The sequence below is a fragment of the Nannospalax galili genome, unplaced genomic scaffold (genome assembly GCF_000622305.1).
Source record: "Nannospalax galili isolate Female #2095 unplaced genomic scaffold, S.galili_v1.0 scaffold140, whole genome shotgun sequence".
NCBI lineage: Eukaryota > Metazoa > Chordata > Mammalia > Rodentia > Spalacidae > Nannospalax > Nannospalax galili.
In genome coordinates this window covers 15,837,687-15,864,841 of record NW_008352267.1, presented here as the reverse complement: position 1 = coordinate 15,864,841, position 27,155 = coordinate 15,837,687, and the positions used below count along the sequence as shown (strand labels likewise).

General features: G+C 41.1%; 1 protein-coding gene across 7 annotated transcripts in view; it reads right to left on the bottom strand.

The window, feature by feature from the left end:
- The window catches only part of Nek3 (NIMA related kinase 3), a 28,435-nt gene extending 1,992 nt beyond the window's left edge, over positions 1-26,443 (bottom strand). For 2 of the 7 annotated variants that reach the window (XM_029554086.1, XM_029554089.1), the window contains exons 1-14: positions 26,070-26,309; positions 23,591-23,761; positions 22,380-22,473; positions 22,196-22,293; positions 19,488-19,571; positions 18,223-18,290; positions 18,048-18,134; positions 14,444-14,498; positions 13,347-13,547; positions 11,044-11,116; positions 9,860-9,909; positions 4,261-4,363; positions 3,397-3,546; positions 1,989-2,123 (exon numbers count right to left, since the gene is read on the bottom strand). In XM_029554086.1, the coding sequence (XP_029409946.1) occupies positions 1,989-2,123; positions 3,397-3,546; positions 4,261-4,363; positions 9,860-9,909; positions 11,044-11,116; positions 13,347-13,547; positions 14,444-14,498; positions 18,048-18,134; positions 18,223-18,290; positions 19,488-19,571; positions 22,196-22,293; positions 22,380-22,473; positions 23,591-23,761; positions 26,070-26,093 (1,393 nt within the window). In that variant the 5' untranslated portion in view covers positions 26,094-26,309. The other 5 variants (XM_029554090.1, XM_029554087.1, XM_029554088.1 and 2 more) reach the window with 5 other exon arrangements.
- Positions 26,444-27,155: the final 712 nt, after the last annotated feature.

Below are 27,155 nucleotides of genomic sequence, written 5' to 3'. Positions count from 1 at the left end.
CAGGTGGATCTCTGTGAGTTCAAGGCCAGCCTAGTCTACATAGTGAGTTCTGTGTAACCAGCTAGGGCTACACAGTAAGACCCTGTCTCTAAACAAAAACAAACTAACAAAAAAATGGGCAGCTCAGGGCCTTATTAATGCTTTGAGACAGGGTCTCCCTGTAGTCCCAGCTGGCCTGGATTCACTATGGAGATCAGACTGGCCTAACTCACAGATTCGCCTGCCTCCTGAGTGCTGGGATTAAAGGCGTGTGCCACCACACCCAGTGTATTTTTCTTTTTTAATCGTAATCTATGTTATGGACTCAGTAAATATTGGCCAAATAAATAAATATAACTAAACTTAATGCAACATAGTCAAAACCTATCACACTGTTACAAGCTCTACTTATGTGATTTATCTCAGATTTTACCCTACTCCTAAGGAGGCTTAGTATTTGAATTGTCAAAGTTATACACATGTACACCCTTAAATGTAGTCTTTTGGCCTTATGTCATAAGAACAGTATTATAAAAGGTTGTTTTGTATAGTGATTTTAATGAAAATGTCTTTAAAATTAAATCCTCATTGTTTATCCTGTTAAAGCTCTATTCAGCATAACAGAATTCAGAAGAAATTGAGGTTAACCCTAAGATAATGATATATTTGCAAGCCCAAAGGGGCTATTTTGGGGCTAGGAATATCACTCATTGTAATCAATGGCCTGGGTTGGGTTTGATCCTTAGTACTACAAAAACAAACAAACAAACAAAAACCAAAACCAACAACAAAACAAACAAAAAAAAGCCCCAAACCAGAAACAAAAACCGAGAGAGAGAGACACACACTATTTTTCACATTAAGTAATAATGAGATTATTAAAATAAGAAATCAAATAAGGAAATAGAAATAAAGTAGCTCTATGGGAAATTTTAGTTTTAAAGGGCAGGTTAAACTGGCTAGAAATGATTCAAGAATACCTAGAAACAGAATTTTAAAATTTTCATTGTATGTGCATGTGTGAGCACCTGCATGTATGTATGTGCACCACATGGATGCAGGTTCCCACAGAGGCCAGAAGAGGGTGTCAGATCCCCTGGAACTGGAGTTACATCCCAGTTTTGCACCTTTGAAGTCAAGGATTTTGTGAAGAGAGAATGGTGCAGATTCAGCTTTGCAACTGTAAAGAATTTTGGAGACTAGTTGTACAACAATGTGAATGAATGTACTGAACATTACTGAACTGTGTACCTAACAATGATTAAGATGGGGACTGGATGGCAAGCTAGCGTCACACCTCCTTCCCATGCTCATCAAGGAGTCGAGGGGGGAGTCACTTACTCTCCTACCCAATCAGTGGACCTTAGCTGCCTGTGGGGGAGGGGCTAAGGATCTATAAGCCGAGAACACCAGGAGGCACCTCTCTCACCATTTTGTGCAGTTGTCGGTAAGTCACGGGATCTATATTTGAGTGTGGACTTTCCAGTGCAGCCATAAAATGGGGGCACCCACTCCTCTGTAAATAAACCCCCACCCTATGCGCTGTTAAAAAAGAAAATGAAAAAATAAAAAGATGGGGGCTGGAGAGATGGCTTAGCAGTTAAGAGCACTAGCTGTGCCAGGTGTGGTAGTGCATGTCTTTAATTCTAGCACTTGGGAGGCAGAGGCAGGTGGATTTCTGTGAGTCTGAGGCCAGCCTGGTCTCCATAGCGAAGTCCAGGCTATCCAGAGCTACATAGTGAGACCCTGTCTTAAAAAACTGAAAAACATTCCTGGCACTCATAACCTGGCTCATAACCTCCTGTAACTCCAGCTGCAGGGGATCTGACACCCTCTTCTGGCCTCTGCAGTCACCTGCACACACATGGCATACAATCACATAGACACATACTCATAAATAAAATAAAAATCTTTTAAAAATGGTTAACATGGTCAATTTTATTTTATGCATATTTTACCACATTTTAAAAGTCAAACTATTCTTATGGGCATTAATAGAAAAACATTACCTCGTTTATCTATAGTGTATGTCTGAAATGCCATGCTGAGATCAGCATCCTTAAGCATTGCCAACAAGGTCTCCGGGGGCTCTCTGAGCCACTGCTTACGGGCATTATTTTCACTGTACTTTACTACAGAATCACCTAGTTGTGAAAAGATGGACATTAGTGCTAAGTTAAAAAAAAATTCTTCAATTTTTCAGATCATATTTCAAGAAAAGGTAATATATTTGACTTTAAAAAATCTAGTTTACTTACTCATAGTAGTGCAAATAGCCTTCACAGGGTGATACAAAACACCAGCACAGTGGATACGATTAGAAAGTGTTCCATAGTAAAATAACAGCATTCAATCTGACTATGGTCAGCTCTATGTATCTATGGACTCTGTATCCTTGGATCAATTATATTTTGTAAATGTTACATCTTGGAGTGTAGGAAACCAGAATGGCATGCTTTAGGGTAAGATGGATCTGAAACTTTAAGATTAGGCTATAATCTCTGCTGAAGGGAGGGGTGCTGAACAGAGTGCCCTCAAATCCCTGTCTTGCAGAAATCTGCTGGGACTAGCAGGGGAAAAGTGGCCGGGTCAAAAGTTTAAGCTCCTTCCTCTGAGGGAAAGCATCTTGGTCAACAGGCCTTAGTCTACCTCCTGGTTCTGAACAAATAACTCTCAGCTCTCACTAACTAAAAGAATAGGCCAGGTTAAAAGTTTACTCCAGGGCTAAAAGTTAAAAGTTTACTATGTTCAAATAACCCTGAGTAGACTCAAACATCTTGCTTTGCAAATAGCTCTTAGCTAGCACCAACTAAAAGCTCTAAGTCCTGTTTCTTGTCTAATTGTGCCCTAAATCTTTGTATGTAACTGCCAAACCCAGCTCCTTATATAAAAAATTTACTGAATTTTTCAATAAAGTTGACCTGTGCCTTCCAGCCTCATTGTCATAGAACGAGGCCCTCATAAGACAACCTCTGCATTGGGGCTGGAGAGATGTCTCAGTGGTTAAGAGCACTTGTTAATCATGAGGACCAGAGTTCAGATCCCAGCATCCACATTGGGTAGCTGACAAATGCCTGAACTCCAGCTCTAAGGGCTCCAATGCCCTCTTTCGGCCTCTGAAGGCACCCAGACAACATACACTCACACAAGCATGCAGACACACACATGTACTTGAGCACAAATAAATAAAATAAAGTCTGTATTGAATATATACAACTTTTTTTTCCTTGTCCTTATTACCTAAACAGTGCAGTATGGCAATAGTTTAGTGTTTACACTGTCTTAAGTGTAAGTAATGTAGAGATTGAAGTGTATTAGAGGATGTGGGTAGATTATACTCATTCTATTTAAGGTGCCTGAGTGTCCATGAAATTTAGCATCAGGAACCAGCTCTCAAGGGTTGGTGATAGTTCTAACCTCTACTGTCTTCTGCCGTGAAACTGGAGGTGAGGATGGATGCCTTTTCCAAAGCTGCAAGAGCTGAACTGGGAATGTGTTTCTCCCACTGCTGCCTGTGAGGACTTGCTGGGCCGGCTTCCCTCTGATACACTTTCTGATTACCAGATTCTAAAATGGGGAAAAGGTGTGTCAATGGGATTATTTAATTTTTTCATCTACATCCACACATATCCCTTTCAAACTCAGATATAGTAACACAGTCCTTCCCAATCTTAGGGACAAAGTTAATGACAAAAATCTTGAGTGAGATCAATTCATAATGAATCAAAGTGACTGCATTAGAATATTCATGTCGTTAATATAGTACATGAGTACAGGCATGAAACTTCCCAAGAGAACTTACATACACCAGTTTGCTATACTTTTCCCAGTGACTCTAACTGATATATACTTTCTTTACCCTTTCCATGCCCCCTCTTTTTTTCTGTTTTGAAACAGGGTCTCCCTGTAGCCCCAGCTGGCCTGGAACTTGCTATGAAGACCAGGTTGGCCTCAAGCTCACAGATCCACCTGCCTCTGCCTCTCAAGTACTGGGATCAAAGGCATGCACCACTATGCTGGGCTCCTATGTCCCTTTCTTATTTTTATGTGTGTGGGCTCGGGAGCTAACCCAGAGCCTCAAGCATGATAAACATGAACTCTATCACTAAGCCACACCCACAGTCACCAAGATATTTCTCTAACATTAAATTAGTAGACAAGCAAATAAATATCTACCTGTATACTTTTACAAATGACACTAAAGACCTAGTAACATGAAAACTGATATTCCTCTACAGTCAACTCCCCACATAAATAATGACTGTGACTTGAGTAACTCACCTGTTTTTCCTCTGGTTACTCTCCTCAATGCACTTTCAACTGAGCTTGTTTCAGTGCTTTCCAATTCAGTATGACTATACTTTCTATCTTGTTCTTCCTCTTGCTTTAAAAAAGATTTTAAAATATTGATTAAATGTTTGGATTACTACAGAAATGTAAAAAAAGAAAAAGCAGTCAGCTCTTTTAATTATAAACACAGGGGCTGGAGAGATGTCTCAACAGTTAAGAGCAATGGCTGCTTTTGCAGAAGACTCAGGGTTTAGTTCCCAGCACCCACATGGCAGCTAACAACTATCCCTAACTCCTGTTCCAGGGGATCCAATGCCCTCTTCTGGCCTCCACGAGCAGTGCATGCACAAGTGCACCTAACATGCAGGCAAAATATTCACACATATAAAATAAATAAAATTTAATTATAACAAGATGAACTAAAAATGACCCTAAATAACCTAAATAACCCTAAATAACCCTAAATACATGCAGATTAATAACTATGCACTACATATGCATATTAGTAACCTCTACTCATATATATGTATATTAATACTCATATATTTCAGTCAGTAGTAATTACAAATATTAGAAGATGATATATTAAAAGAAAAACAGAGATAGCATGGTGGTACACACCTTTTATCCTAGTACTCGGGAGGCAGAGGCAGAGGCAAGCTGATCTCTGTGAGTTCAAGGCCAACCTGATCTACATAGCCAGGTCTAGAACAGCCAAGGCTACAGTGAGACCCTGTCTTAAAACAAAATGAACCAAAACAAAAAACCACCAACAGAGATATTTGACAGGTTTTTAATGATTAAAAGAATAATGAAAAACTTTAGGACTGGGCTATAGCTAGGGAGTAGAACATCATCTTGCATGTATGAAACCCTACATTCAATTTCTAATGCTGAAAAAAAAAGAAGACTTTAAGGGTTGGAGATTTAGTTCACTGGTACAGCACTTGTCTTAGCATCTGCTGACCACCCTGAATTTGATACTCAGTGTGTATGCACACACAATAAATAAGTAAATAAATAAATAAGTAAATAAATAAATAAATAGTAGAAAGATTTGGAGGCTGGGGAGATTACTCAGTTGGTGAACTGCTTGCCTTATAGGCTTTGTAGGCACATGCTCTATTCCCAGAACCCATGTTAAAAAGTCAGGCATGGTGGCAAATGCTTGTAATCCCAACACTGGGGATGTGGAGTCAGGCAGATCCCTCAGGCCTGATGCCTACCAGTCTAGTCTAATTAGTGGGTCCCAGGCCAGTGAGAGACCCTGTCTAAAAAAAAAATGGTGAAAGGCTCCCGAAGAACAGCACCTAATGTTGACACCCAGCCTTCACACGTGTCCAGACAACACACATACCTGCATGTATACAAATACACACAAAAATAAAGAAAAATTTCAATATTACTTAATATACTGGTTTTGGTATAATATCAAAATAAGGCCTTAGTCCTCATTATTGGGACTCAAAAAACAATACCCTGAAGTGCAGTACTTTGGTATGCTGAGTACTTTGAAAAGGGACACTGGAGGGTCTCTGAGGCAGCAACAGAAAGGAATCAAGAATACCATCCTTTCATCCCACTGAAAAATCACTGCTCTCTGTACCCACAGCAGCCTCAAACTTCTGTCTGGGGCCACTTAGAACTGCCCAGTCCTGGACTACTGAACTCTCTTACTGCCTCTGGTTCATTACAAACTTTACAAGTTTAATCACTAGGAAATTCCATGATGAGAATGATCTTTCATTAGGACATCTTTTCCCCGACCTTTTTTTTTAGGCGGGGGGGTCTGGTTATGTAGCCCAGGATGGTCTTGGAAACCACATTTCATTTGAAAAACCACCTATTTTGCTAGCATAATTTTAGCACTGTAAACAAGAACAATCTGCAGAGACAATGCAACAAGATTAAACTCACACACAAAATTTCTCCAATGAACTGTCCTTAAGGCCCCTGTCACACAGATGTTAAGCACAGATCAACAGTATAGTTTAATTCTTTTTAACTAAACTCTTTTCTTAATAGGTACATGATCGTAGCATGGCACCAGCCAAAAAAAAGTTGAAAGATTTCTGTCTTCCTCCCCTCTCTTATAACACCTTCTAGAGTGTTACCAAAAACAAGGAAAGTCTTGAAGTGAAAGCAGTTCCTCAAACTCACTTTGGAAAGGCCCTCATGTCAAATGGAAACCAACAGACCATCCCCAAAGCAGTAAGATACTTCCCAACTCACTAGTGCCGAATTTCAAGTGTAGTGCTTTTTCTTGCCAGTGAACTGTTCCCTTGCAAATTCCTGGGCACAAAATTGACTGTAAGAATCAATGCATTTATGCTTTCCTTAAAGAGTGCTCTGTATGTCAGCTGACAAGCATTCTGAATCAGATTCATTACTGTGGATAAAAACTAAATGTACTTTTGAGTACATATGATCCATCACTTTCATAAGGAATTTTGATATATACTACATAAAATGATACTCAAAAGATGTGTTGGGGGGCTGGAGAGAGAGCTCAGTGGTTAAGAGAGCTGCCTGCTCTTGCAGAGGACCTGGGTTCGATCCCCAGCACTCACATGGTGGCTAAGAAACATCTAGTTCCAGGGGATTCGACGCCCTTGTCTGACCTCCAAAGGCATTGCATGACACGGGTGCATGACACATGCAGGCAATACACTCATGCATAAAATAAAGTAATAAAATATTTTTAGAAAGACCAAAAAGAAAGATATGTTGGGGCATGCCTATAATCCCAGCATTTGAGAAAGAGGCAGAAGGATCTGGAATTCAGGGTCATCTTTGGCTACATAGGGAGTTTGATGCCAGTCTGGTCTACATGAGACCTGTCTCAAAGAAACAAAAACCCAAAAACATTTAAAAAGCAAAAAGAGGGATTGGAGAGATGGCTCAGGAGTTAAGAGCACTAGCTGCTCTTGCAGAAGACCTGAGTTCAGTTCCCAGCACTGAATGACAGCTAACAACTGTATGTAACTCCAGTTCCAGGAGATCTGAGGTCCACTTTGGGCCTCCACAGACATTGTATGCATGTGGTTCACTTACATACACGCAGGTAAAACACTCATACACATAATATAAAAAGTAAATGTAAAAAAACCAAAAAACCATAAGTAAATACAAATACTTCAGCAATGTCAACAGCAAACGATATAAATTTTTAAAAGAAAAATTAATTGCAATTATGGTTTCTGTATTTGTGAGAACTAGAGAAATAAATACATTGCATAACCAAGAATTATGATTTTGGGGCTGGAGAGATGGCTCAGTGGTTAAGAACACAGGCTGTTCTCAAAGAAGACCTGGGTTTGAATCCCAGCACCTACAAGGTGGCTAACAACTGTCCATAACTCCACTTCCAAAAGATCTACACCTTCTTCTGTCCTCTGCAGTATTGCATGATGCAGGTGCACTTACACATATGCAACAAATACATGCATACACATAAAATAAAAATAAAAATAAAATATTTTTTAAAAGAATTATGATTTTGGTCCCCCAGCGAGCCCTACTAAATTATGGTAAAAGACACAGCTTTTCTTTCTAGCCAGCTTCTCCAAACACAAACTGTACACTTTCCAAATAATGGCTTTTCTTTTCTTGGCAGGATACCAAATATGAGAACTAACAAGGGCTGAAAGAACTGAACCTAATCACCAAAAAGACAAGCCTCGTTCTTAAATGCGACAATTTCTGGTTTTGGAAACTATATTGGTGATGTTTTCCTGTAAATTAGTCCCTGTTTCCTCTGTGGCTAGGTTACTGTAGCATTCTAATGGGAGACCACAGTTTGGGTTTTGCTGGAGGTAATGGTTCACCACTTGAGCACTTGTCTTTTTTTTGGAATGATTCCATTCTCTTCCACCTGGTTACACAAACCCTACCTGTGTTCCTGACAGTGGCCCTCCTATGTGGCTCATCTTTTTCCTTTTTAATTAAGGTTTAGTTAAGGTTACTCATTGGGAATGTAGCTCAGTGGTACAGAAATATATGTGCTTAACATGAGCAAAGCCCTAGATTTGATCCTTTGTACAACAAAAGAAAAAAGGTTAAAGCACTGAAGAAAAAAGAATCATCAGTCAATCAGTTGTACATGATCTAAGGTGGGTGTTGTAACAACACTGGACAGTGGACTGGCTGTCACTATTCACAGCTTCACTACATCTTTGGTGCAAAAGAGTATATCACAGCTGCCTAGGGCTGAACATGAAGAACAAGACCTTGAATGCTAGACTGAAAAATGTCAACTCAATTCATGGGAAAACTGAGAGACATTACAAGCTTTTGAACAGAAAAATGTCAAGATCAGAACAGAGATCTAAGCATTACTCAGCTATAAAAAGGAATGATGTTCTGGTATACATGTATGAACCCTGAAAACCTAAGCCAGGCACAAAAAGGGAAATCCATTCATGAATACCTAGAACAAGAAAATTCACAATGATAGAAATGAAATCAGAGGTTACCAGGGGCTGAATGCAATGGAGAAGCTTCATTGTCAAATTACCTGGATTTGGAATCATCAAGGGGACACCTTCTGTATACGGCTGTGAGGGCATTTCTAGACAGGTCTAAGAAGGGATGACTCACCCTGAAAGTGGGTGGTACCAGTCCATGGGGTGGTGTCCTTACTGACTAAAAAGGGAAGAAAGGAGAAAGCAAGCAGAGATCTATGCTTCTGGTCACCTCGTACTCCTGCCGTCATGACTTCCCTGATGGACTGCACCCTCAAACCAGGAGCCACAATGCACCCTTCCTTCCTTAAGCTGCTTTTGTCAGATACTTTGTCACAGGCAAGGAGAAAAGCATAGTATACTCACTGGGTTAGACTGGAGATGGGTGCATGAGGAGTTACTTAGGAGGTAATGTGGCTGTTTAGGGTGACGAAAAATTTTAGAAATATCTAGTGATGATGATTGTACAGAAGCATGAATGTGAATTAATGTTGCTGAACTATGCAGTTAAAAGTTCTGACAATGAGCCACCTGTAATTCCTGGATCTGAGAGCTCAAGGCAGGAGAACTGTAAGTTTGAGAGCAGCCTAAGCTATACAGTGAGCACAAGGTCAGCCTAGGAAACATAACAAGAGCCTGTCTCAGCACAAACCACTAAAATGGCAAATGTTATGGTTTTATATACATATATATAATATATATGAATTAAGAATTATGATTTTGGTCCCCCATTGAATCCTCCCTCTCTCTCTCTCTCTCTCTCTCTCTCTCTCTCTCTCTCTCTCCTCTCTCTCCCCCCTCCACACACACACATATACATGTACATATATGTGTGTTTACTCTTATAAAAACAAAACAAACAAGATGCCAAGCTTGAAGGCAGGACAGAGTTCTCATATCTGTATTGAAACCACTGTCGTCATAATTAAAATAGAGACCCCAAATAAACAATGGTCTGAAGGGCTCAGCAGGCAATACAGACAACAGCTCCCCAACACTGCATGTGCCAAAAGATGAAGAACAACCTGGCTGGAGGGACCAGGTCAGAGTCTCTAAAACTTCACAGTATACAAGGACACTGAAGGCTCAAGATGTGTGCCACATGAATTCAACTTTAAAGCACTTACCATCATGCTAGCTTCATTTCCCAGGACCATCCGGATTCTGCTGGGGTCTGCTTAAAACAAAAGAGAGGACAGGAGAAAATTCAGGAAGGCGCACCTTACAAAATTTTTGATAAAGCCTAAGTAAGACAAGTTTTCTGTTTTTTTTTTTTTTCTCTCTCTCTTTTTCTTGTTTTGTTGAGACAGGCTCCCACTATTTAGCCCAGGCTATCCTTGAATTTATGATCCTCCTTCCTCAGACTCCTGAGTGCTGGCATTATTGGTGGCTAAGAAGGATTTTTAAATATTTTATTTATTATTTTTATTTTATGTGTATGAGTGTATTGCTTGTAGGTGCACCCATGTCATGCAATGCCAGTGGAGGTCAGAAGAGGGCACTAGATCCCCTGGAACTGGAGTTAGGACAGTTGCTGACTGCCATGTGGGTGCTGGGAATCGAACCTGGGTCCTCTGCAAGAACAACTAGTGCTCTTAACTGCTGAGTTATCGCTCCAGCCCCCAAGTAAGGGATTTTAAAGATAAAGTAAGCCAGGCAGGGTAGAGGAAGAGGAAGGTGGATCTCTATGAGATTGAGGTTAGCCTGGCCTACATAGTAAGTTCCAAGTCAGTTGAGGCCACAGAGATACCCTGTCTCAAAAATCCAAAATAAATAAATAAATAAATAAACAAACAAACAAACTTGTAACATATATTTCCCTTTTTACACTATTTTTATTTATTTTTTAATTTTTATTTATTTGTTTATTTTTTTGGTCTTTTTGAGACAGGGTCTCCCTGTAGCCCCAGCTGTCCTGGAACTCACTATGTAGACCAGGCTGCCTTGAACTCACAGAGATCCACCTGCCTCTGCCTCCCGAGTGCTGGGATTAAAGGAGTGCAGCACCACACTCGGCTTTACACTATTTTTAAAACACACTCAAAAAACAAGCTTTCCAGGGCTGGAGAGATGGCTCAGCAGTTAAGAACACTGACTGTTCTTGCAGAAGACCCAGGTTCAAATCCCAGCACCCACATGGCAGCTAACAACTGTCTGTAACTCCAGTCCCAGGGGATCTGACAGCCTCTTCTGTCCTCCGCGGGCATTGCATGACATGGGTGCACTTACCTACATGCAGGCAATACACACATACACATAAAAATAATAAATAAAATGTTAAAAAAAAAACAAGCTTTCCAAAAATTCTTACCTTTTTTTCTTGGTTTCTTATGCTCACATATTTTGGTTTCATCCAATATCTGTTCTCCATATTCTGCGATGATCTGAAATTTAAAGTTGAGAATTTAAAGATGTGAGAAACACTTTTCTACAGGCTCAGTAGGCCTCAAACTTAGGATCCTCCTGTCTTAGCCCAAGCAACTAGGACTGTTGGCTTGCCCTACCAGGTCCAGCTAAGGAAAGACACTTTTCTTAGACACTGCCATGTCACTTAATCATCAACACTCTTCAACACAAGAATATTTAAAGTTGAAAATTAAAAATGCCATTTATAGTAAATGCTAGGGAACATAAGAAAGAAACTAGTTTGCAGAGAAGGCTAAAGCCCTTCCACACTAAGTCTGGCTACTGGCTCAGGCTCAGAAGTGACCTTGGTTCATTACAATACTAAAACTCACACCCCTGCGGGGCTGGAGAGATGGCTCAGTGGTTAAGAACAAGGCTGTTTTTGCAGAAGACCTGGGTTCAAATCTCAGCACCCACATGGCAGCTAACAACTGTCTATAACTCCAGTTCCTGGAGATCCGACAGCCTCTTCTGACCTCCATGGGTGGCACTGCACGACACGGATGCACTTACCTACATGCAGGCAGTACACACATACACATTAAAAAACAAAACAAAACAACAAAAAAACATACATGCTATGTATGAAGTTGCATATAGTACTACATGTAACAGGGCATATGCCAGAAAGCTCGGGCTACACAAATGATCCCGAAAGCCCGGGCAACATTTGACATAAAAGTTTCACTCTGTACAGTGGGGCGCTGAGACAAAGTCCATGAAGTTCAGGCTGGTCTCAGATTTGCTACATAGCCAAGGCTCATCTTAAGCTCCTGATTCTCCTCTGAGTACTGGACTTGTATCACTGTGCCAGGTTCAACCTTCGAAACCTTTTCTCTACTGATCTGTTTCTTCCCTAATGTAGGAAACCAGGATGCCAGGCCCTAGGGTGAGGTGAGCCTAAAACTCATAGGTCCAGGCTGCATTCTCTGCTGAAAGGGAGGGGCACTGAAAACAGTGGCTCTGATAATCCCTGCCTTGCAGAACACTGTTGGGCTGGCAGGAGGAGGCGGCCTGGTCATAAAAGTGCAGGCTCCCTGCTCTGTGGGAAAGCGTCTTGGTCAACAACCCTTAGCTCATCTCCTTGTCCTAAAGAAATAACTCAGCTATCCCTGGCTAAGAGATTAGGCCAGGTTAAAGGTTTACTCCTGAGCTAAAAGCTAAAAGTTTATCATGCTTTTAGCTCTAAGAAAGAAAACATTGTGGCCAATAAATTACTGGATGGGCATTGATAACCTTGAGTAAAAGTTTAAGAATCCTTCTGGCGCCAACTAATAGACTAAATGTCCTGTTTCTTTGTACCCTAAATCTTTGTATGTGACTGTCATATCCCACGTGACTGCTAGTTCCTTGGGAGTTTGACTCTGTCGCCGATCAGACCCTCTGCCCCGAAGCCAGCAGGTCCCCCGCTAAGCAAAGCAAACCTGAGTCCCCACACCTAAGACATGCATTTTTTTTCTAATAAACTTCACTTGCTTCTGCTATCCACATGTCACTATGTAGTTCCTTGTTCTGGGACACAAGAGCCTGGAACCGCTACAGAGGTGCCCGTCAAATCCTGATATCTACTGATATAACAGGGATGGGGTGTAGCTCTGTAATAGAAAGTGTTCAGCATGCTGAAATTTGAGTCTCAGCACCAAAAAATAAAGTATACTGTAATTTAAACAGAAACAAATATGTGTCTAGAAAAAGATCTGGAAAGACAAGCACACTGAAACTGAGAGTGAAGGCCGGGGCTGCAGGGTCAGTGTACAGCTCACTGCTAGAATCCTTCCTACCATGAGGGAGGAGGCTGCAGCTTCAATCCTCAGTATGGGACACTGGGGAATAACATTTCAGAGGGAGAAAGGGAAAAGAAGCTCAAAATTTTTTAGTACACACCTGAATTATTTGAATTTTTACAAGCATGTATAAAGAGTAAAGATAACTGTTTTAGGGCCAGCAAGACGGCTCAATAGGTAAAGTGCTTGCTACCAAGCCTGACAACCCTAGTCTGATCACCAGAACTCACTTAAAGGTGGAAGGAGATAACCTACTTCTACAAATTGTCCTCTGACTTTCACATGCACACCCTGGCATGCCCATAGCGACACCACCCCCACCCCCACACCCCTACATAAATGCACAAGCACACACGTTAAAAAAAAAAAGATAAGTATTTCACCATACTCATGAGGTGTCAAACCAGTGGCACTCTTGTCCCACCTCAGGAGGTAAGCACTTCTGGACATGCCGGGCTAAACTGCCTCTGCAGAGCAGTGTGGTAGCCGAGGGACGCTGTGAAGGATTCCTTTTAAACAGCTGCTTGACAATATACTGAAGATCATAGGAATAATGTGATGGCAGTGGGCGGATAGACCCTTGACATACTTTCAGGATAAGATTTTTCCAACTGTTTGCCTGAAACTTAAAAGTAAAAACCAAACTTTAAAAGCAGATACATGGAAAGAAAATATGGAAATAAGAAAAATATCAGCTGAAGTAAATTCATATTCTCATAATTATTTCCATTTTAGAAATGTACTTGCTGCTGGGCGTGGTGGTGCTCGCCTCTAATCCCAGCACTAGGGAGGTAGAGGCAAGTGGATCTCTGTGAGTTCGAGGCCAGTCAGGTTTACATAGAAAATTCCAGGCTAGCCAGGGCTGTAAAGTGATACCCTATATCAAAAAGCAAACAAAAAACCCAAAGAAACAAAAAAGAAATGTACTCGCTGTTAGTTGTTTTCTTCCTAGAGGCATCATTAAGATACAATTCTACAGTCTTACAGGGCTTGGGAGAAAGGTAAACATGAACAGTAAAGCCTTCCCTATCTTGACAACCTTCTACCAGTGTCTGCTTGTGCTAGCAAAGCTCTGGGTTTACATAGCAAGCTCCAGGATGGCTGAGGCTACAGGGAGACCCTGTCTCAAAATCCAAAAAAAAAAAAAAAAAAAAAAAAAATACGATAAGCATAAGCATAGCCTGTTTTGTATGATGGAACAGTTTTGCAAATGGACAGTAGTAACAATGGCATAATAAGATGAATGTAATTAATGTCATTGAATTGGAAACTTAAAAATTACTAAAATGGCAAATTTTATATTTTCCAAAAAAAAGTAAAGAAAGCTCCGTATATCCATATGAGTCGCAGACACTAAATACTAGACGTTTCCTACATAGCCACAAAACAGCACAATGCAAAGATATAACAATGGCATATGAAAACTTTTATAATGACTTCATCCTAGGGAGGCACAGTCAGAATCTGGAATACTGCTTCGACATGAGAGCTGCCCTTTGTTCTGACACCTTATTTACTTACTGGATGCCTGAGGGTACAGAGTTCATACAGAATGCATCCCAAGGACCAGATGTCACTAGAAGTGTGAAGAGATAAACAGCAACTGCATTATCAATTGTCATGAAAATATATGCATTTTCTTTTGTTTTTATTCCATTTTTATTTATTTTGCCTGTGTGTATACACGCATATGCATGTGGAGGTCAGAGGACCGCTTGAGGGAGTTGGATCTCTTCTTACACCATGTGGGTTCTGGAGATCAAACTCAGGTTGTCAGGCTTGGTGGCAAGTACCCTTACCCGGTGAGTCATCTCATTGTCCCTGCACACATGCAAAATAAATAAGTTTTAAAAAAGAAGTGTAATGCTCATGATAAAATGAACCATTCCAAATCAGGATGGTTCAATAGCATTCAGTCAAATTTGTGAACTCAATAGCAAGCAGGAATGTCTGCAGATTCAGGCCACCACAGCTGGAAGAGCTTCGAAGACCTGGGACAGCTTGCATTTGACAGCCCTGGGGACAGCTAAGGCCTCTCACGGCTTCCCCGATGGACAGCTCTCTGCTGAGGCAGAGCTGGCTAGACAGCTCTCAAAGGGATCAAAGGGATCCTGTGTTTATTTACTACAAGCTAAAATCTGTCTGTTAGGAGCTCTCTCTACCCCCAGAGTTTGGCCTATGTCCAAAAACAAAGTAAAATTACTATTTTTTTCCACAAAATAGCTCTTCAAAATCAGAGGTAATAGGTAGGGGCCCCAGACCCTGCTTCTTCAGGCTAAGTGGCTCTAGTTCCCTCTGTTTCTCTCACCACCCACCTGTCACCAAGACTTTCCTCAAGAATACTCTTTGAAACTGATGCCTCTTATCATCCATCTACCTCAACTTATAATCTCATTTAAAGAGCAAGCCTGCAGAAAAGTTGCAAAGCTCACATACTCTTCCCAAAGTCCCCAGTCATGCTTGCGTGTTGAGTCCTTTACTTTACATATCTGAATCTCTTGAATGCAGGCTGCAAGTGTCAGACTTCATCCCCAATATCTCAATACATAGCCTCTAAAAGTAAGGATAGTCTCCTTCTTAAACACTACCATTTTCACACCCAAACAATTTAAGCTTAATTCTGTAATAATTATCCAACAGTCCATAATCAAATTTCTCCAACTGCTGTGAAAAGGTTCCTTTAAAGCTGCTTTGTCACCAATAAAGTCATTTTATTTTGTGGTACTAGGGATTGATTGCAGAGTCTCAGCTATGCTAAGCAAGTTATCCACCACTGTACTATTCTCCAGAACCCTTTCATTTTATTTTTATTATTTTTATCTATTTATTTTTTTGAGAAAGGGTCTCCCCGTAGACCAGTTGGCCTGGAATTCACCATGTAGACCAGGCTGGCCTCAATCTCACAGACCAGAGGCCTGCCTCTGCCTCCTGAGTGCAGGGACTAAAGGCATGTGCCATCCCACCTGGCTTTTTTTTTTTTTAAAGACAGTGTCTCACTGTATAGCCCAGACTGTCAGGTGCTTCTTGCTTCAGCCTTTTGAGTGCTGGGACTTCAGCTGTGTGCTGCCATGCCTGACAGCAAACGGTGTTAATAATAATACTTTATGATACTAAAAACTGGAAACACAAGGCCAGCCACAGAGGAACGGCTAAACAAATTTTGAGAGCGCATACAATAAAACATGCATAGCCATTACAAATATATATGAAAAGGGCTGGGGCGGTAGCTCAGCCAGTAAAGTGTTTGCTTTGTAAGATGAGGCCCTGAGTTCAAAACCAAGAACATATATAAATAAATGGCTTACATGACCTGGTCTAGGCTCTGTTCCTTTTTTATATATTTTTATTTTATGTGTATGCGTGTGTTGCCTGTGTGTAGGTAAATGCACCCATGTCGTGCAATGCCTGCGGAGGTCAGAAGAGGCTGTTGGATCCCCTGGGACTAGAGTTATGGACAGTTGTTAGCTGCCATGTGGGTGCTGGGATTCAAACCCAGGTCTTCTGCAAGAACAACCAGTGTTCTTGACTACTGAGCCATCTCTCCAGCCCCAAGAACTTATATTTTTAAAAGAGTCAGGTATGGTGGGGTTCACTTGTCTCCTAGCACTGGAGAGGCAGACAGGGAGATCTCTGGAGCTCACTGGCCAGCCAATGGAGCCTTCTTGGTGAGTTCCAAGCCAGCAAGAACCCATGTCTCAAAAAAAGGTAGACAGTGCCAAAGGAATGACAACCAAGTTTGTCCTACATACAGATGCACATGCACCTGTACACACACACACACACACACACAGAGGTATGAAGAATTTAAATAATGTGGAGCAGTGACTATGAAATAATACAAAATGTAAAAAGCCGAATACCAAACTGTATATGTAAAACATCAACTGGTACGTTCCAACAAAATGTTATTTGAGCACTGTTGTAAAATGGTGATTTCAATTTCCCTTTTTCTTTTCTTTTTTTTTTTTTTTCTTTCTAGCACTGGGGATGGAACCCAGGGCCCTGTACACCAGGCCACTGCTCTACCTCTGAGCTGCATCTCTAACTCTGTATTTCTTTCTCTATGCTTCTACTTCTACTCCTCCCTGCTCACCCACTGTGGGACAATAGGCATGTAAAACTTGTATTTTTAAAAATCACACTTTAAACCATAAACTCTCCATATGTTATCAATCAATTAATTCATCAACTCAGTGCCTATTATGTAGCCCTATTAATGACTTACTGATACAACCTAGAGCTTCCCAAATGTGGCTGCATATTGGAATCTTCCAGTGATTTTGGAAAAAATTGACACCCTGTTTTCCATCCCTGACATTCTGGTCTAAAGGCTACAAAAGCATCCTGGGCTTCGGGATTCTTAAAGCGGAAGCAGCAAAGTCGGGGGACCAGTGGTGTTGCTCATATCATCCCTAGAAATGACTGGCTCTTTTTCCACACTCGGCTCCTCACAGCTGTGATTACAATAGCTGGCGAACCATGACTGTCCTCTAGAAGCTTGAGAATATCAATTCTATATTATTTTAAAACATACATTTTTATCCTATTTTATTTCTGTGGTGCTGGGGAACAAATCCAGGGCATGTGCTAGGCAGGTGTTCTAATAGGTAGCATCCCCAAACCTCAAACATATTTTTTACAAAGCTGGGTTGGGGAGATGGCTCAGTAAGTAAAAGCACTTTCCTTGCAAGTCTTAGTGCCTTAATTCATTCTCCAGAAAGCACATAAAGAAGTTGTATTTGTGCATCCATAATCCCAGCACTTATACTGTGAGATAGATGGTAAGGTAGTAGAATTAGTCAAAAGGCTGACGGCCAGCTAGTCTGGAATACTGCAGCGCAGCAGCAGAAACTAGAGATACAGACCTGTCTCAACAAGTAGGAGAGAAATGATGGCAAAGATGTCCTTTGATCTTCACACACAGGTGGTCTCTCTCTCTCTCTCTCTCTCTCTCTCTCTCTCTCCACACACACACACACACACACACACACAATAATTACAAGAATTTAAAAAGCTAACAAGCTCACAGATATGCTTGAAAGTGGCACAAGATTCAAGCATCAGTTTGCAGGCTACAAACTCTGTTACCAATGGTCAACCTTACCCATGTAAGTACACTACTTACCTTTTATTGTTATAAGGCAGGTTTTCCCAGATTTCTGGAGGCACATAATAAGGTGTTCCCACATATGTACGTGCAAAGGCCATGGTACTAACAGGACAGAAAGGAAAGGTGATTATAGGGCACTCCTGCCAGTGGTTGTTCCGATCAGTGTCACTACAAAAGGGCAGATACTTACCTGGAGAGAAGACGTGCAGAGCCAAAGTCTCCCAGTTTCACTCTTCCATTTTGGGTGAGGAAGACATTCTGCATTGAAAAAGAACATAAGACTGTCTTCCACCATGCAAGCATAAGACAGCAGTTCCAGAAAAGCTTTCAAAGCTTGTTGATGATGGAAATAAGGGAAGAAATGTGGAGTCCCAAAGAGGACTTCAAAACAGCAAGATCTTGTTTTCTATTTTGTTCTGTATTGTTTTGTAGACAGGGTCTCGCTATGCAGTCCTGGCTGGCCTGGAATTCACTATGTAACCCAGGCTGGTCTCGAACTCAAGAGATCTGCCTACCTCTGCTTCCTGTGTGCTAGGACTACAGGCATATACCAGCACACCTGGCCAAGATCTCCTTTCTATCTCTTAAAAAAGCTACGCATTCCCTTCCCAGTTCCTCTTAAAAAACTACGCATTCCCTTCCCTGGGATTGAGGTTGACTGCTTTGAAATCTAACATTGAAATTTCAGGTGGTATCAGCGATCTGCTCAATAGGAACCAGTGGCAGGTGCAGGTTCTGACCACTTGCCATCTCAGAGTATATGGATTTGGAAAGTGAGCACTAAAGGGTACATTCACATATATTACAAAAGAGATTACAATTCCTTTTTCACATATAGTACTTTATTTGGTAAGTATAAATACCAGACCAAAGTGTACAAAGTTTCATGTAGGATGAACAAGTTCTCAAGATCTATTGTATGACACAGTGGACACAGTTAATGTATGAGATTCTTAAGAAGTACTAGAAGAGTAGATTTTATATTTATTTATTTATTTATTTATTTATTATTATTATTATTATTTTTTGTGGTGCTGAGGATTGAAGTCAGGTGACTCATGCTGGCCTCAAACTAGAAATCCTCTCGCCTCCATAGGGCTGGGATCACAGGCAGGCACCACCATGTCTGGCCCAAGAGTAGATCTTAAATGTTCCAATGATTAAACAGTACATACAGTTATAGATATATCAATTAACATGACTTAATCACATCACTGTGTATGTATCTCAAAACATCACATTGTATGCTATAAATATATAACAATTTTGTCAACTTTACCTTAATAAGATAAGGGAAATTTTTAAAATTAAGAGTATATACAATTAAATAAATATTAAACTGGCAAATATTTCTAAGATAGAATGCCCCCAAAGGAAATAAATGACGACAACAACAGAAAGACAATGCAATAGTTTTCTTTCTTTTTTCCTAACCCCAAAGTGCCTTTTACTCACTTTGGACTTGATATCTCTGTGCAGCACACGTTTCTTGTGAATGTGATTTACTCCAAGACACATTTGTGTAAACCAATTAAGTATCTATGAAAAAAAAGTATACAGAGGAGTTATGGGGACTGAGTTAGGGGTAAAAAGGATCAAAACACATTGTATGAAATTCTCAAAGAATAAAAGTATGTTACCAAAGAAAAAAGTATACAACATCTGCAAAAATGCAGTAAGTAGTGATGTCAACCAAGTTTGGAGACTTGCTCTACGTCTTAGTTTACTAAGGTTTAAAACTGAATTCTGAACTCATAAAATTATAGTTCAGCTAAAATTTAATATTACCAACAGAATTCAGAAAAGCTGATTGTCATGTTTCATCACCTTATGTACAATGTAAATGACTACTTCCATGAAATTTCTATTATATTTTTCTTGTACTCAACCAAATGTAAGTTTCTTTGTTTTTATTTTTTGTTGTTTTACAGGTGGGGTACAGGGTCTCATGTATCCCAGGCTGGCCTCAAACTTGTTATGTAGCCAAGGATGACCTTGAACTGATGACCCTTCAGCATCTACCTCATATAGACTAGGACTACAGGCATGCACCACCATGCCTGTGTGGTGCTAAGGATGGAGCCAGCGGCCTCATTTCCACCCCTTAAGTACTTCTTATTATCTAATTTATTATTTACTTACTTATTCCCACCCCATCCCACCCTCATCTCTCTTTTTCTTTTTTTAAAAGACAGATTCTCATTATGTAGCCCTGGCTGGCCTGGAACTTGCTATGTACACCAAGCTGACCTTAAACTCACAAAGATCCACCTTCTTCTGCTTTCTGAGTATTAAGATTAAAGGTATGCACCACCACACTCAGTGTCCATCCCTAAAGTATTTATTTTTATTATACATGTATGAGTGTTTTGCCTGAATGTATTTAAGTGCACCCATGTTGTACAATGCCTGTGGAGTCAGAAGAGATCTCCTGAAACTGGAGTTAGAGACAGTTGCTAGCCACCATGTGGGTGCTGGGAACTGAACCCAAGTCCTCTGCAAGGGCAGTCAATGCTCTTAACCACTGAACCATCTCTCTGGCCCCCCTAAAGTATTTCTTAAATGTACATACAAAAAGTAGTTCACCATTAAGAAATGAATTACAGTGGTTAAGAACATGTGCTATTCTTGCAGAGGATCCAGGTTTGGTTCCCAGCACACACACAGTAGCTCACAACTGTCTGTAATTCCAGTTCTAGAGGATTCAGTGCTCTCTTCTGGCCTTGGGTAGTGTATATACATACACACAGGCAGAAACATGCATCATCATCATCATCATCATAATAATAATAATAAAAGAAATGAGGGGCTAGAGAGATGTTAAGAGAACTGGCTGCTCTTGCAGAGAACCTGAGTTCAGTTCCCAACATCCACATGGTGGCTAACAACTGTCCATAACTCGTTACAGGAGATTTGATACCCTCTTCTGACCTTCTCAGGCACTTCGCAACATGGGTGCGCTTACATATATGCAGGAAATACACTCATTCACATGACATGAACTATACTTGCAATCCTAGCACTGAGGAGGTGGAGGCAGAAACAGAAGAAATTTTAGGTAAGACCAGCCTGAGCTAAAAAGTCATACCTTGTCTCAAAAACAAAAAACAAACAAAACAAAACTCCACAGAAAAACATTTAAAAAAAAAAACCCAACAAAAACAAATAGCCAGCAAATCAGTAAAATTTTGGCTTAAAGGAACATATTGAACTTTAAAAGGAAAAATGTGGGGACCTAAAGGCCCCACCTTGCATACGTCCGAAAGGAAGTTACTGGGGGCGTGGCCTGGCTTGCTTTGAAAGTCTGAAGAATATTTCCACACTGCTGAGGAGTGCATGATCAGCACATGACCATCCTTAAGATACACCCTCAGGGGGGAGGAGGGATTTCCAGGTGCCTTTATAAGCTCTGTAACACCTGCAATAAATGAGTCCCTGCTTGACTAGACTCCCCGTTGCTTCTGAATGTCCCGGTACTGGGGGCCGCGTGCTTACTCATTCCCAATCATCACTGCGCTGGGGGTCGCTGGTTCGAAACCCCCGGCAGAAAAATACTGAGAAATAGGTACTCTCAAGACGGATATGGCAGGCTTCATTCTTCTAATGATCTAGTAATGTAAAATCAAACCTATTATGCCTTCTAAAGTTTCAGATCAAAATCAAAATCAATACAAAGTACAATGAGTAATGTAATTTGGAAATTCTCCTAAATGTGGAAGTTTTACCTCTTAATACATTTGCCTTTTCTTTCTTTCTTTTTTTTTTCTTTCTTTTTGACAGGGTCTTAATATGTAGCCCTGGCTGACCAAGGTAGCATCAATTTATCCACCTCTGCCACCCAAGTGCTACCGCTCCTGACACAGTGGTAGACAGAGTACTCTGGAGGCTAAGGCAGGAGATTCCTAAGAGTTTGAGGCCAGCCTGGGCTACATAGTGAGCAGCAAGCCAGGCTAGACCATAGAGTGGGACCATCTCAAAAAACATAAACTATTTCAGGCAGCCACAGCCCAAAGACATGAATCAGTAACACTGACTCAGAAACCGGTTGTTTCGAAGTGGGCTGAGCAAACGTAGATGCCAATGCTGTTGTTTTAATTTATACAAAGTTTATGAGACAATTTACTTTTGAATTTTGAGGGAAACCATGTGAGTCAATTTCTTACCATATCTTCAGGAAATAACTTTCCTTTTTGCTGTTTAATCCTCTGCATTAGATCCCCTTCTTCACAATATTCCATCACAATATACAGATGTCCATCCGCTAAAATATACAAAAGACGTCTTAGGAAAGCCATAGTTGTACAAATTAAATTCAGATATGAGCATATTGGGGGGATTAATATTTACCTTCAAATGATTCTTTAAAGGCAACAACATTGGGGTGTCTCATTTTGGCTAGCAGAACAGCCTCTTTCCTAGAATTTTGTGCATTAGAGAAAGACTGCGAAAAGACTTTAAATAACTATAAATTCAATGCTGAATTTTAAAATACTTCAAACTAATAGTATAAAAGGCTTCAGTGCTACCTGTAGATTTGAACAACTACTTTTGCTCAAGCTTATCAAACTCTAAAACGAAGTACGTGGTGACTTTTTGACTTGGCTCTTTTGCATACTGCAGCTGACCTTTCATTGCAACATATTCTTTATTTTTCCTTATACACAGAGAATATAAACTCATTTTAACATCTACTTGGGAATGGTGATGTGGCTCATAGGTAGAGCCCTTGGCCCAACATGCTGATAAAAATACATTGCATGAAATTGTCAAAGAATTAATAAAAATGTATTTTAAAAATCATCAAATGCTGGGTATGGTGGTGCATGCCTTTAATACCAGCAATTTGGAGGTAGAGGCAGGTAGATCTCTGTGAGATCAATGCCAGTCTGTTCTATATAGCCAGTTCCAGGCCTGCTGGGGCTACAGAGAGACCCTGTCTCAAGAAAACAAACAAACAAACAAACAAACCGAACCAACCAACCAACCAACCAACCAACAAACAACAACAACAACAACAACAACAACAACAAAGAATGCATTGGAAAAATGCCTAGCACTCTGGGGGTTGTATTAAAACTTATTTTTTAAAAACTTGATATTACTAAGCAGTTTCTATAGTATGAATTCTTTTATGGGACAATTACAATGTACATTAGCAAATAACTCACAGGGAAAGACCTACAAATGGGGCCTCTGGGCTGGTTCCTATACCAAGTGCTTTGCATTTGAAGTCATTTCTTCATCTCATTTTATGTTTTCATGATTCACATTGCCCCTGAGTAATTTTGGACAGATTTCCCTCACTGCTGGTATACAACACTGGAAATTATAATCAGCTAAATCACTAAGATTAAATAGTACAAATTGACTATTTTTGTCCTTTTGTTAATTATACTATCCTAAGAACCTTATAAGATACAACAGACCTTTGTAAAAATAATGAATAAACTGATTACACTTTATAGGAAGGATAAATTACATGCTAAATCTCAAGAATTTATTCTTTTATAGAAATTGCATGTTCACTTTCAATGTGAGCTATTTTCTTTAGCAGTAACCTTGGGAAGTCTTATTTCTTTCATGGCAAACAGCCGATTGCTGCTTTCCTGTTGCACCACAAGTGCTCTGCCAAAGGAGCCCTGGCCAATCACTCTCAGGACTACGTAGTCGTCCATGCTGGGCACCCACAGCTGGGCTCCACTCTTGCAGTCACCACTGGCTCTCCCAAACTATATTAAAAAAACAAAATCATTTGAGAATTTTTTAAATGCAGAGTTAATTCAAAGTAGCTATAATCACCATGCCAGGATAAAAGCAAATTCTTCCTTTGGATGTGTAAAGTATATCACTCCAAAATATGCTATTTGGCCATAAGGATTGTTTTGAACTGAAAGCAATTTATCCTTTGTCTTGTCTAAGTACAAGATACAGATCTATATAAAAGTAACAAATTCCCATCTGTCAATGTGTCTTCCTTCAGGAGAGAAGACAGCCTTTATCAAAGGAGTCTGCATTATAAACCCTGGCTTCCATTAGTTCCCCACCCTGATGTTTCCCTTCCTAGGACAATTAATGCTAGGACAATTAAAGCTCCCCCTTCCTTTGTCTCAGGACTTCTCCACAATTTATTACTTGTTAACAGGAAGTGAGCCCAACATTTCTATACATGTTCTAAACCTGCCTTCTTCCTGATCCCACTTAATCTGTCTCTTGTCACATTAATTTGAAGAGTCCCTTCAAAAAAGTGAAAGTTTTTTCTTTGCCTACACTATTCATTTAACAGGAAGCCTCTGGGTTAGACTGGCAGTCCTCAACTGTCTCTGCCATCACAGTCACCCCTTAATAAAACACAGGGGGCAAGGGTACAGAAAGCAACCATAGCTTGCAACAGAAAAACTCAGGGAGTTGGGAAATGTTTATTTAAGCTGAAGCCTGAAGGATGATTAGAAGTGGGTTAGGCAAAGAGGAGAGTGATCAAGAAATCACTCTGTATTTTAAAAGACTATGTTCAGTTCAAGTAATTGAAAGGTGACTCTAACAGGCTGACAAGGCAGATTTATCTGCAGATCTCTGTAGGCCAAATTTGGTTGCCGGATTTTTATAAACTTCAGGGTAATTAATAATTTGTCTCAGAAGGACTTCAACCAAGAGAACAATATAATCAAATCTACATAGTTGAAAAGCGACTTGTTCAGGACATAGTAAATGGAGTGGATGAGGGGTGCACAGGTGGCCCAGATCAGTGAGAGGACTCCAAAAACAGAACAGGCAAGAAGAACTCAATGATGAAATGCAATAGGGAGGCGGCAAGGGGGAAAACAGAAAGAAAAAATGAAGATCTGAAGCTATCTTAGATAACAGATTTATGGGGAACAAATGAGGAGAAGGTTGACTACCAAGCTTCTGGTAGTTATTCTAAACTAAATAATGGTGATACTTTAATGGTGATACTTAATTCTCACAGTTAAGACGCTGGGGTCATATGTGCAGTCTTTGCTTTTTCTGGCTTGGGAGTGTGGTATAATTTAGGATAGGTGAGGTGTAATTTAGGATAGAGGGGAAACAGGTTCCATTTTGGACATATTAAGCTGGAAACACCTAGGACTCTAAAGGGATAGTAAACACAACTCTAACATAAACGTTTCCATGTAAAGGCAACCAGCAGAATTTTTAGCACACTTTGCATGGTATATAAGCTATACAAGTAGCTATTATGATTATTAGTAAAAGCTTTTGGGGAGATTAGTGGTAGAGTGCTTGCCTAATGCGTTAAAGGCCCTGGATTACATGAAAGAGGGAGAGGAGACTTCGGGATGGGGTTGCACTTAGGGAGGTGATACCCTTATCACAGGAGAAAAACACTCGAACAAATTTATTTATTTTTCAAAAATCTGAGTTGTGCTTTACTTTTTGTTTATTTGTTCAAACCACACAGAGAATACAAAAAGTAGAGCAAAACCACATACCAAAACCTGTTATACAGTGATATAACGAATGATACAGGTTCCAGTACAGCCAGGGGAGACCCTGTCTCAAAAACCAACCAACCAGTCTTCCATTTGCATTCCTGTCTATGACAGAATTACCAGGAAAACCTAGAAATAAACCCTCCATGATACCAAATCCAGGCCTGCCTGTCTACATAGCAAGTTCTGTCTGGACCAATCAGAATTATGTTGCAAGACCCTGTCTCAAACCAAACCAAACCAAACCAACAAAACAAGCAAGCCCCTTACAGCAGTCTAACTGACCCCTGGTTTCAGAAAGACTGCTGTTTCCCCGTGTTTCTGGTGTTTGAGGCTTTTATTCTGTGTGACTGAAAATAAATGAGAAGCAAAAGCAACCAAACTTTTCTTGGTCGAAAATCGCATTTGGACTTTTCAGCCCTGCCTGCTACTCAGTATTGTTATACTCATTGACTTGAGTGGAGAAAGTGGACCGGTTCCCTCACATGCCTAAAACAAAACACACACTAAAAATAACAAGCTAAAGCGAAGTGTGTTGCAAAGTGTCCAGGAAGGGGATCTCTGGGGAGACCTTGTTTAGGCAGCGAGCGCGCATCGCGCATCCTGAGGGCGTCGCATCTACACCCGGGATGCAATCTTTCCCTGTAGAGCACCAGACCCAGCTCGAGCCCCGGGCCGCCCCTGCGCACTCCCGAGGCACACTTCCGCGGTCAGCCTCAGGCACGCGCGCCGCCAGCCTGCGGGACAGAAGCGCGAGGCCGGAAGGCTACCGGCCTTTCCCAGCCGCCCCGCGGCCCAGGACCCCAAGACGCCCCACCGTGCTCCTCTCCAGAGACTGCATCCAGGAACCCACCTCTCCTCACCCGCCTCCCGCATCCGCTCCTTCACCGGAACCCACGTTTCCGCGGGGCGGGGCCCGGCGAGAGGTGATGGGCGTGGCACAGCCGGAGGGCACTGCGGGTGCAGCGTGAGGGGCGTGGCGGGCAAGGCAGAGCGTGCCTCAGGGAGTGGGAGCAGAAAGCTCGGAGTCTAGAGGGAGGCGCGCTTCTTGCAGTAGGCCGGCCCACGAGGAGCTTGGCTTTGACCCTGTTCCAAGTTGCTGTCGAATAGTGCTACTATTGTGTGAAGGTGTCTTCAGTAACTTTTCACCATGTTAGGCGGGCAGCCCACAATAAGTAAATTTCATAGGGTGTATGAGCTTGGACAAAAGTGACAACAGAATGCCTCCTCTCCTCCTCCAAGAAATCCACGTCCCACTCTGAAATCTATTTGTTCCCTGACATGGCAAAAGAGCATTAAGATTCCACCTGTAGTAGGGCGTGGTGGCACACGCCTGTAATCCCACCACTCCGAGGCAGAGGCTGAAGATCAAGGGTTCAAGGCCAGCTGCCCCATGCAGCAAGGCTGACCCTCATTGTTCCACCGCACCCCCACGCCTCACTATACATATTCTAGCTGGAACTAAAGTTTTGTGGGTTTGTGAATTTTTGATTTGTAGCATTGGCTGACATGGAACTCGTTATGTAGACCAGGCAAACCTTAAACTCAGATCTGCCCCCTCTGCCTCCAGGGGATTAAAGGTGTACCTGGCTAGCAATGTTTGTGGAAGAAATTAAAATGAAAGGAAAGCAGACCAACCAGGTGTCAATTACATCTA